Here is a 12,062-nt window from a genome sequence, read left to right on the forward strand (position 1 = left end):
CCATCTGGTGCAGAGCAGGGAGGACCAGGGCCATGTCCTCTCTGTTCCAAAAGGTCTGTGGGGTGGGGAAGTAGCCTGAGCTGGACATGGGCCTCAAGCGACCATGATGGACCCAGGAGTGCCCTCAAGTATTCATGACTGGGGAGGGGGCATGTTAAGCAATGTAACATCATCATCATTACTGTTAGTTCCCTGCCCATCAGCTGAATTTCCAAGAGCTGATTACAAAATAAAAAAAAACTGCAATAAGAACAGTTGAAAACACATTACACGCTTAGAAAGGCGAGTCCCACTTCATTTGCTTTTGAGTGCTGTCCTTTGACCCCACCCACATGTCATTTGGCCCTCAGGAGTTAGCCAGATAAGGGAATAAATGTGCTCTGAATGGGGCTGGGCAGGAGACAACTCTTGAGGAACCCTGGGTTAGGACCCCCACTATAACCCAATGCTCAGATAACACTCAGTACAAATGAGTCACTTGTCAATCACAGTTCTGACTTCATTCCTTGACTGAAAACTCTGAAAGGCAGCAGCAACCAGGCTGATTCATCTCTCAGAAAGACCAGCAGTTCCCTGCACATTTTGCATGGTCACTCCGCGCGGCTCTTGCAGGCTTTTCCCCGAGGAGGGAGGAGGGACTGACGTGGCCAGTCAGTCTCTTCTCCCTCCTCGTAGAAAAGCCCACAGGAGCTGTGCACCGTTTAAAGAGCTTGCGGCTCTTGCTGGCTTTTGTGGGAGGTGGGGGAAGGGACAGAGGGCAGCCCCTCAGTCCCTTCCCCCACCTCCCAGAAAAGCCCCCAAGAGCCACACTCCCTTTCACTAGCCGCGTGGAGAATGTGTGCGGTTCTTGGGGGCTTCTCCCTCCTGGGGAAAAGCCTGCAAGCGCCACACACACGCTCCACACGGCTCGTGAAAGGGAGCGCTGAGCAGAGCCTGGGATGCATACAGGCTCTGCGCAGAGCTCCCTTTAAAGAATATTTTTTTCTTGCATCCCCTTCTAAAAACTAGGTGCGCCTTATGCTCAGGTGCATTTTATGGAGGGAAAAATACGTTTTCCTTCTCCTTTCTAAAGAAACCTCAAGAGTCTGGGTTGTGGCGCAGTCCAGAGCTGGCTCTTTCAAGACTCATACATGCTTCCTCAGGGAACATTTTTCTCTTCCAGGCAATATGTCAGTTTTGTAACAGAACGATGTATTTGCTTTGTAGAATTTGCAAGGATCTCTAATTCAGACAGACAGAACTTGGCAGAAGATCAAGGGATTCCTTCATCTCTCTTGGAGGCTTTCTGAGAGCACAGATGGATGAGAAAAACTCAGCTGGCCCTGAAGCAGGAAGAGGCCATGCCATCAGAACTGGGAGCAGTGGGGGATTCTGGGAGAAAACTGTGCAGAAGATCCTGGGTGAGGAGGACACTCTCCGCTCAGAGGCGCAGAGCCAGCAGTTCAGGCAGTTCTGCTTCCAGGAGGCCCAAGGACCTCGAGAGGTTTGCAGCCGACTCTACAACCTTTACCATCAATGGCTGAAGCCAGAAAGGCACACGAAAGCTGAGATGCTGGACCTGGTGATCTTGGAGCAGTTCCTGGCTGTCCTTCCACCGGAGATGGAGATCTGGGTGAGGGAATGCGGAGCGGAGACCAGTTCCCAGGCAGTGGCGCTGGCCGAAGGTTTCCTCCTGAGTCAGGCAGAGGAGAGAAAGCAGGCAGAGCAGCAGGTGAGAGAGACTTTCCTCTAGATACTCCAAAGGGGCTCCGAACGTGAGTGACAATATCTGAAAAGTCTCTATTAATATACCAACCTTTTTTGGAAAGCAGCCATTGAATGCTATCAGATTGCCCTTAGGTTTTTGCCTCTGTCATTCCTTTTCTAACTCTTCTTCATAGTTTCTGTTTTGAATATTTGTTGCTATTTCAGAGACAGGATCTGTTTGCAGAAATGGGCCCAGATTCCTCTGAGACCAAAAGGACTCCGTTGAACACCAGAGAAAGGCTGCTGGGTAAGGAAGGAGTCTGTTCTCCGTTTAGTCCCTTTCTGTGGATATCAAAACGAATCCATGGGTTCTTGTCATCTTTTTTTAGAGGGGGGAAAAACACTTGGGGCCAGGAGCACCAAGGAGGGAGATGTATTTTTAAACCCAACTAAATTATGAAATGGGTCCAAATGTCCAGATGCACTCAGAAGGTGAGACTTTTTGGAGAGCAGCTGCACTCCTGGCTTCCCACTTACTTTTGTCTCTTGCAGGTGACCAGATGATGCCAGTAAGACCTCTTCTTCCATCTATTCCTGGTGGGGAAGGAGAAGCAACGGCTGTGGAAGCAGCTCAGGTAGAGGGAGGGAGCCCTGTGGGGAAGGGGGCTGAGGGGGGGCAGCCAGGGTGCCTCTGGCCCCCAAGGAATCTCTCTCCTCCTCTTGGCTTCTGTCCAAGCTTCTCTGAAGGCATCTTTGTCAAGGGCAGCCTGGACAGAAGCCAAGAGGCTGGGAATGCCATTCGAGAAGCTTAATGGGCTGAGAATAAGGAACAGCCACCTTGCCTTAACTCACCTTCTGAAGGTCAATAAGATCATTCATAAGTCATTGTCATTTTATTTCTAGAGTTATCATTGAATGCTAAAATAGGCTTCTAAGTAGTTAGTTCGCCAGGCCTAAAAAACAGTTCCCAGGATTCACCTATCCTGTCACATCAGTTGCACAATGGGGCTTTCCCCCCTTCTCCTCCCCCCATGCACTTCTTGAAGTTGTCTTTTAGGGCATCAGAAGGGTCTCCCCCCCCCCAAGAACATCACATGGGGAGCAGAGAGGGGATCCTTCCATCTGGCACAGACAGAAGGATTTTAAGAACACAATGTAGGATTCTACCCATTTACACTAAGATTAATGTCCATCACTAAATCACACAAGAAAAGAATTCCATTAAGTCATTAAAAGCAGCACCCACAATTAAAACGTGCAGCAGGACGATCCCATTGAAACAAAACACCATTTAATGAGCAGAAAGAAACAGAGCAATGTGTAGCAGACAACCTTAGTGCTGTCTAAAGAGGATCTTTCCCTTTCTCTCTTAGGGTCCAGTGTGCTTTGAAGATGTCACTGTTCATTTCACAGATGAGGAATGGGCGTTGCTGGATCCTGACCAGAGAGCTCTGCATAAGGAAGTCATGAAGGAGAGTTGTGGGATAGTGGCCTCTCTCAGTAAGGCTCCCTTGTGCATCATAATATCTCTTCGGAAATTCCATGCATCTCTCTCTGTGATAAGCCTCCCTGGTTTTGAGGGAGCTCTACAGGGCCACTTGCAGCACCTGGGATTATAATACCCCTTAAACTCACTTTAAATGGAGGTCTATCGACTGTTTTGACCTTGGACTGGATGAAGCCAGCATAGACCTTGCTGAGAATGGAGTGGGAACATGCTGGGAATTTGAGGTTAGGAAAGCACATCTTTGTTTGACACTGTCCTGCCTTGTATTGCCCAAAATCTTCCTGACACAGAGCTTGTGGAAGGCATTGAGGGGTTTTGCTGATGGTTGTAATTGTTCACAATTCACTTCACAAAGCAGCTTGCTCAACACGCAGTCCTAGTAGACCTTCATCTTGGTATTGAATGGTTAGCATCCCATTCTCCCATACAGTGGTCCCTTGGGTTCCAGACGCTTCAGGTTACAGACGCTTCAGGTTACAGACTACGCTGACCCAGAAATAGTACCTCGGGTTAAGAACTTTGCTTCAGGATGAGAACAGAAATCATGCAGCAGCGGCACGGCGTCAACGGGAGGCCTCATTAGCTAAAGTGATACCTCAGGTTAAGAACAGTTTCAGGTTAAGAACAGACCCCCAGAACGAATTAAGTTCTTAACCAGAGGTACCACTGTACTCTTTTGGAGAGGTGAGCCGTTGCCGGAACTGCCTCGCCAGTATACTTGTCCAGGTCAGCATCAATGAAGAGGTTGTTGGTTTCTTAGGTAGACACAATCATCCACCACCTCCAGTGTCTGAAACTCGCATGGTGCTAGGCGCATTTTGCAACAGGGAATGTCATAGACACGAGCAGTTTCCGAGCTCTGATCGCACAACCTAAGATTTCGGATTAAAACTGCAGAGTGGAAGGAAAGGAGGACCTTTTTCTGCCTCCCCAGTTCCAGCTACTCTCTGAAGACTGAAGGAGAGACCTTCTTAAAAACTCAGAGGGGTGGGCAGGGGAAGGACTAGACCATGTGAAAAATGAACATATTATTTTAGCTGCTGTTCATTCCTTTTCAGCTTTGTATTTTTGTCATAAGAGAGTGCATATGGACATTCCATTTTTGAGCCCATAACCTAGGTTTAAGGTCCTCTTTATGTTCTAGCTGTCCTATCTCTGTTTCTAACACTGACCACCTCTAGTGTGTGGTCACCAATGTTGATGCATGGAATTCTTCCTCTATCACAAGGTTAGTGATCAATATTCAATGCAGTGGCACTCCATTTCTTCCTGCAGCTCTAATCCATTTCTTCATTGCAGGTGGTGATGATTTGGAAATTGAGAGCGAGGACGCCCATGACAGAATGCACACAGTGGAGAAGCCATTGCCACTCTTGGAGTGTGGAGAGAGCTTCAGTCACAGCTCCCATTCGACTACCCACCAAAGAAATGCTATTGGGAAGAAACCCTCTCAGTTCTCTGAATGGGGGAAAACTTTCTGTTGGAATGAAAGCCTCACTTCACAAGAAATAATTCCCACAGGGGAAGACCCACTGAAATGCTTGGAATGTGGAAAGAGCTTCAGTAAGAGTGCACATCTCATTTCGCATCAAATAATTCATACAGGCAAGAAACCCTATCAGTGCTTGGAATGTAGGAAAAGCTTTAATACAAGCAAAACCTTCCGTAAACACCAGAGAATTCACAGGAGGGAGAAGCCATTTGAATGCCGAGAGTGTGGAAAGAGCTTCAGTCAGAGAACCCATCTCACAGCCCATCAAATAATTCATACAGGTGAGAAACCCTATCAGTGCTCGGAATGTGGGCGGAGCTTCAATCACAGGACGACTCTCACGGTCCATCAAAGGATTCACAGTGGTGAGAAACCCTATCAGTGCTCAGAATGTGGGAAGAGTTTCACTGTGAGCTCCCATCTCACTTCCCACCAAAGAATTCATACCGGGGAGAAACCATATCAGTGTGTGAATTGTGGAAAGGGCTTCACCCAAAAGGCAAGTCTCACTTCCCATCAAAGAATTCACAGTGGTGAAAAACCTTATCAATGCATGGAATGTGGGAAGAGCTTCAGTCGGAAGCAAAGTCTCACTTCCCACCAAAGAATTCACAGTGGTGAGAAACCCTATCAGTGCTCGGAATGTGGAAAGAGTTTCTCCCAGAGAGCCAATCTCAGTTCCCACCAAAGAATTCACACAGGTGAAAAACCCTATCAGTGCTGGGAATGTGGAAAGAACTTCAGTCTCAGGGCCCATCTCACTACCCATCAAAGCATTCATACCAGGAAGAAACCCTATCGATGCTTGGATTGTGGAAAGAGTTTCCTACAGAGAGCCGATCTCACTTCTCACCAAAGAATTCACACAGGGGAGAAACCATATCAGTGCTTGGAATGTGGGAAGAGCTTCAGTCTGAAGCAAAGTCTCACTTCCCACCAAAGAATTCACACAGGGGAGAAACCCTATCAGTGCTTGGAATGTGGGAAGAGCTTCAGTCATAAGCAAAGTCTCCCTTCCCATCAAAGCATTCATACCGGGGAGAAACCCTATCGATGCTTGGATTGTGGAAAGAGTTTCTGCCAGAGAGCCGATCTCACTTCCCACCAAAGAATTCACACAGGGGAGAAACCATATCAGTGCTTGGAATGTGGGAAGAGTTTCCACCAGAAAGTCAACCTCACTTCCCACCAAAGAATTCACACAGGGGAGAAACCCTATAAGTGCTTGGAATGTGGAAAGAGCTTCAGTCATAAGCAAAGTCTCCCTTCCCATCAAAGAATTCACAGTGGTGAGAAACCTTATCAGTGCTTGGAATGTGGAAAGGGCTTTGGTAAGAGGACCAAGCTCATGGCCCATGGACGAACTCACAGTGGTGAGAAACCCTATCAATGCTTGGATTGTGGAAAGAGTTTCAGCCAAAGGGCCAATCTAACTTGCCATGAAAGAATTCACACAGGGGAGAAACCATATCACTGCTTGGAATGTGGGAAGAGCTTCAACCAGAAGCAAAGTCTCACTTCCCACCAAAGAATTCACACAGGGGAGAAACCATGTCAGTGCTTGGAATGTGGGAAGAGCTTCAGTAAGAGGACCAACCTCACTTCCCACCAAAGAATTCACAGTGGTGAGAAACCATATCAGTGCTTGGAATGTGGAAAGAGCTTCAGTAAGAGGACCAACCTCATGGCCCATCAAAGAATCCACACTGGGGAGAAACCCTATCAGTGCTTGGAATGTGGGAAGAGCTTCACCCGGAAGGACAACCTCACTTCCCACCAAAGAATTCACAGTGGTGAGAAACCATATCAGTGCTTGGAATGTGGAAAGAGCTTCGGTAAGAGGACCAAGCTCATGGCCCATCAAAGAGTTCATACAGGGGAGAATCATAGAATTTTAGACCTGCAGGAGACTTCTGGGTCGTCTAGTCCACTGCAGGACTCTCAACTAAAGCTTCTATGACATACTGCCTTCAAACTTCTCCTTACAAACCTCCAAGGCAGGAGAGTCCACAACCTTCCAAGGGCATCTCTAATTTGAAGCCATTGATTTGGGTCCCAGCCTCCAGAGCTGGTGAAAACAAGCTTGTTCAATCTTCCACGTGATAGTCCTTCCTGTTCCTCAGAAGGCTTGGTTTCCCAACGCTTAATTGTCTTGCTCACCCCCCTCTGCACACCTTCCAGCTTGTCAAAATCCTTCTTAAATTGGGGCACCCAGAACTGGACACAGGACTCCAGGTGTGGTCTGAACAAGGCAGAAGAAAGTGGGACTATTACTTTTCTTGATCTGGACACTTGACTTCTTTGGACGCAGCCTAGAATAACAGCCTATTTCGCTGATGTTGACTCATGTTAGTCTTGTGGTCCACTAAGACCCCAGGTCTTTTCCATATGTACTACTGACAAGCCTGGTATGTCCCATCTTATATTTGTGCACCTGATTCGTCTTGCCTAAGAGCAGAATCTTACCTTTCTGCTTAGTGAAATTTATTGGATGCCTTTATATACCACCTGTTTCTTCAAGAAGCTCAGTGTGGTCTTAAGTCATTCTCCCCCTCATCGTTTAATCCTGACAACAACCCTGTGAGGTAGGTTGGGCTGTGAAGCCATCACCCAGTGACTGAGTGGAGATTGGAACCCAGGTCTCCCAGTTCCTAGTCCAAAACTCTTAAGCACTGCACCCCACTGGCTCTCGAATGAGACTCTTGGAAAGTCCATGCATGCACATTTACCGAAAGTTTCAGTGCAATGTCTTGGTGTTTGTAGTTAAAGTTTTATACGCATGTATCAATGACATTAATATAATAATGGTAATTACAGTAGAAGAGTAAATTTTAGGAAATGCTAGATGGTGATAGGGGTAGTTTGGAGTTTGGAATGCTGGGATTGAGCAATTGAACTGAAAAATTTCCACATAAATCACAAGATCTAAAATATAAAAACAAAACACCAACAGCAACAACCCCCCCAAAAACCCCCAAATTCAAGAGTCTGTTCAGCAGCCTCAGCTTTTGCAGCTGGAGTCAATCCAGGCTCTGCCCTCCCAGGCTAGGTGGAAAAGGTCTCTAAGGAGAGAGCCCGTCTTCTGGGACTTGCAGCCAAGATGGTTGGCTGCAACCATTGGAGGGTGGAATGGAATGGGACAGTGGTGGCAATTGTGGAGCAGGGTTGGTTAGACCTGTAGTAGAGAAACAGCATTATAATCCCCGTTGTTGCAGCTGTAGCAAAGTTTCAAAAGGAAAAGAAAAGAAAAGAGAACATTTGAAACCACATGTTTATGTCTATTTTTTAAATAAATCAGTTTAATGAATCGATGCACACTTCCTCCTTTGTTATGTTTGGGGTGAAGTGTTGAAGAGTTCTCTGTGGTGGCAACAGGAATAAAGGGGAGTTTGGCAGAAGATCCATCTCCTAGCCGTGCACCTTGAATGAAAAGGGAAGGTGGCCCAGGGATGGGGGGCAGGGCCAGAGCCCCTCTGAGCAAAGGAGGTGGGGGCTCAACGTGGGGAGATAAACTAGAGGGCACTCGGAGAGTTCAAAGTGCTTCATAAAAACCAACTCTGCTGTTTTTACAACCTCCCTATGAGGTGGACCTGTAGCATTTCCACATAAATGTGGGAAGTCAAAGAGAGGAGGAGGAGAGCAGAGAGGGGCGTGAAGCAGAGACTCTGTCCCTCTGCCCTCTTGCAAGTTGCACACACACAATGCGCTCTGATTTGCGTTGCCCATTCACATCTGTTTTAGGCCCCCAGGCATTTACTGAAACAGTCTAGGTGCTGATTTTTAAAGTACTTGATGTTGTTGTTTAGTCGTTTAGCTGTGTCCGACTCTTCGTGACCCCCTGGACCAGAGCACGCCAGGCACTCCTGTCTTCCACTGCCTCCCACAGTTTGGTCAAATTCATGCTGGTAGCTTCGAGAACACTGTCCAACCATCTTGCCTCTGTCATTCCCTTCTCCTTGTGCCCTCCATCTTTCCCAACATCAGGGTCTTTTCCAGGGAGTCTTCTCTTTTCATGAGGTGGCCAAAGTCTTGGAGCCTCAGCTTCACGATCTGTCCTTCCAGTGAGCACTCAGGGCTGATTTCCTTCAGAATGGATACGTTTGATCTTCTCGCAGTCCATGGGACTCTCAAGAGTCTCCTCCAGCACCAGAATTCAAAAGCATCCATTCTTTGGCAATCAGCCTTCTTTATGGTCCAGATCTCACTTCCATACATCACTAGTGGGAAAACCGTAGCTTTAACTATACAAGCCTTTGTTGGCAAGGTGAGGTCTCTGCTTTTTAAGATGCTGTCTAGGATTGTCAAGTATTTGATAGTGGTTGCTTTTTTTATAGTTGACGGGATTTAAGAGGGGGCTGTGAGCTATGTATGCTGCCCTCATACTGGAGCAGAGGGAAGGAAGTTGCCCTGAAAAAGGGGCAGGCCAGCCTCTCCCAGCGGACAGACAGAAGTCCAAAGTTTGGAGCAATGAATAACCTGGTTCAATACACTCCTTCGGATCCCTGGGAGTCCCTTTCACTGAGACACTTTTCTGGAAGGGGCACCTGGAGGCTGCAAAACTTAAAGCGCAGGAAGCTTGTGGAGCACTAATGAAGTTCTGCCTCACGGTGGGTGGACACTTATTAGAACCTGTGCTGATAATTGGAAGCTGAGCTGAGGGAAGTCTTTGGGGGAGGGGAGGGGGGGTTGAGGGGTAGGAAGGCGTTAAATAATATGATATGTTTGGATATGTTGTTGAATTGCTAATAAAAATATTTTTTAAAAAATAAAAGTATATAAAATAGTTTACTCCCATTCTGTTCACAGAAGGATCCCAGAAGGCAGACTTAGGTTACAAAATATATACACCTGGAATCTATCCCATAAGGAAATAGTTCCTTTGTCCTCTCTTGAAGCCAAGAGAGCATCTCAGGCTAAGGAGATGTTGCTTCGTCGAGGAATGGAGTCAGAGAGAGAGAGATGGCTGCCTCCCCTGTGCTATGTTGTTACCTGCACAGGTGAGGTCACACCCACCTCTGGTCACATGTAGAGGAAGTTTGTCCCAGCCCAGGAGGAAACAGGAAGTTCTGACTGGCTGGTCCAGACATCCCCTTTTATGTCCACTCTAGGAATGTTGTATTTGACTGCTCTGTGTTTCACACCCCACAGTTCAAACAGAGCTCCAAAAAGAGCTCTCCAAACGGGGTGGATGGGCAGTAATTACAGTTCGTTGTCAATGAGATCAAAGTGATGCATGTTGGGACAAAAAACAACACCTGTTAATATCATGTACAGGCTCATGGGGTCTGAACAGGGTTTCCCTGTGTGCTCTAGGAGACCAGGGGAGGGGGAGCTGGTCACAGCAGGAGGGGGGGTCTCTGTGGATGCTTCAGCAGCCGGCCTCCTCTGGGTCTCCTGGCCCCCTCCTCTCCTCCCTCTGAGTCTGACCTGCCAGGTACTTCTCCCCTCCTTAAAATGCTGTTCAGTACTTCTTTCAAGGGTGCAATCAGGGTTTGATTTAGTTTTTGGATAATATTTTGCCGAAAATCCATCCTTGTCCTGGGTTTTTGATTCTTTTATTACTCGTTGGATTTCGTCTTCTTCTATTGGCTCTGCCTCTCGGCCCTTTCACTTTGTACCAACCAATACTCAGCTTTACTTAAGAATACTTTAGCATTTATGTAGCACATTTAAAGCATTACAAAATATAACACATATTATCTCAGTAATCTAAACAACGGCCCTGCAAGGCTGTCCAGTGTTATAATCCCCATGCATACGAAGAGTTGAGGTTGCAGGAAGAGGAGTTTGACTCACATCTCACACTTTGACTGTTACACTACATCAGTCCTTGCCCTCCAGATCCTGAAAACAGCTCTGTGAGTTGTCAGAGGACTGCCCCCCATCCTATTCAAAACAAGGCAGCATGGGCAGTAAGCCCTCGTCAGCAACCATTGCCAGAGATGTCTGTATGGGGAACCGTGGGCTGAGCATAACACACGGAGGCAGCTCAGAGGCATCCCTGCTGGTCGCTCGCTCCAAGGGGAGGTGACACCCTACCCCAGGCTCTTTCTGTGGGAATGTTTAGGGAGGCAGGAGAGGATAAATTCTTTTATGACATCCTTCCTAACTTGCGTTGGCAAGTTCTATAACTTAGCAGAGTTGTTAAACAATCCCTCTTTCAAATTACACAGCAGTTAGCTAGTTGCAGGCTCGTGTGAGCCTCACTATTTAGGATTCCTGGTAAGATCCCTTTTTCTATCCCTCCTAAAAGAATAGACACGACTATCTGATTAAAGTTAACATAAAACTAGTTTACTTACAATCATCCAGTTCACAATAAGATCCCTGAAGGCAGACTTAAGTTACATAACTCTATATATCAACATGAAGAATCCCATAAGGGAAATAATCTCAAGTGACTGCAACTGAGCAGTCACTTCTTCCTAACTTGTAGGAACACAAAAAGGAGAAGAAGAAGAGCGGAACATGGAGGCCGTGTGCTCCTCTGTCCAAGAACAGGCCATACCTACATGAAGTGCCATGCAGAGGAAGTCTGTCCCAGCTCAGGAGGAACTAGCAAGTCTTCTCCTGAGTGACACAAGCATTCCCCAGCATGTGCATTGCAGGAATGTTGCATTTGACTGCAATACAATTTCACACCCCACACCTTCACTACCCAATAATCATTTCCAAGCGTACTTCTTCCAAGGCTCAGTAGTTAAGATTCTGCGCTTGAAAAACAAAACCCCTTAGATTGAAGCATCACCAGAGAAACTTCCTCATGTGCATCTCACACAACATTCTCATCTCCAGTTAGGATCACCTGAGACCTCAGAAAGAAATCATTGTTTTGGGGGAGAGTGGCGTGGAACCATGCCTGAGTCAAAAGATTACAGAGCAAAGACAGCGCCCTATTCACGTTTCATACGAAGTTGGTTTCTTCTCATGAATTGTATCAGCAAGCTTCTTCACAGAATTTCAAATCCCCTTATTAAGTCATGTCCAGCGATACCTTCATGCCCAAGCACCCTCCTGTCTCAGTTGCAAGCAATCCCCTTGGCCAGCTATGCATTGGACATCCTGCACCTTGTTTTCTTTTGCAAACCTCCCAGCCTCAGCAGTTCAAATTCCAGCCTACACATGCACTTATGCGCACACACTTGTCGGGAACATGTTCTCTTTTATCCAGACCAGATAACTGTCAGCATTTAAAGGAAAAGTAGAAAGATGACAGAGAACAGGATGGAAGATGTTTAAGGGTCAATCCTAGGTACACTTGGAGTGCCATCTTCCCCTCGTCTGCTCAGTCCTGTGCAGAACACACCCAGGGAAGTGGAGTCAGGGGTCAGGACTGCAACATTATTTATGCGTTGGGATTCGGCTGCAGAACTGCAG

General features: G+C 47.0%; 2 protein-coding genes across 9 annotated transcripts in view; one reads left to right on the plus strand and one right to left on the minus strand.

The window, feature by feature from the left end:
• Positions 1-12,062, minus strand: part of LOC128421742 (zinc finger protein 665-like) — a 168,821-nt gene that overhangs the window by 13,908 nt on the left and 142,851 nt on the right. The gene's annotated exons all lie outside the window — the stretch shown is intronic.
• The window catches only part of LOC128421703 (zinc finger protein 665-like), a 136,964-nt gene that overhangs the window by 1,276 nt on the left and 123,626 nt on the right, over positions 1-12,062 (plus strand). Inside the window, exons 2-6 of one of the 2 annotated variants that reach the window (XR_008332366.1) lie at positions 1,207-1,711; positions 1,912-1,993; positions 2,239-2,321; positions 3,060-3,186; positions 4,493-6,920. Coding sequence is in view for 1 of the 2 variants with exons in the window: in XM_053404828.1 (XP_053260803.1) it covers positions 1,298-1,711; positions 1,912-1,993; positions 2,239-2,321; positions 3,060-3,186; positions 4,493-6,645 (2,859 nt within the window). In the remaining variant the exon portion in view is untranslated. Of the gene's footprint in view, positions 1-1,206; positions 1,712-1,911; positions 1,994-2,238; positions 2,322-3,059; positions 3,187-4,492; positions 8,125-12,062 lie in introns of those variants that run through there. The other variant, XM_053404828.1, reaches the window with a different exon arrangement.

The sequence above is a fragment of the Podarcis raffonei genome, chromosome 10 (assembly GCF_027172205.1).
Source record: "Podarcis raffonei isolate rPodRaf1 chromosome 10, rPodRaf1.pri, whole genome shotgun sequence".
NCBI classification, from domain to species: Eukaryota; Metazoa; Chordata; class Lepidosauria; order Squamata; family Lacertidae; genus Podarcis; species Podarcis raffonei.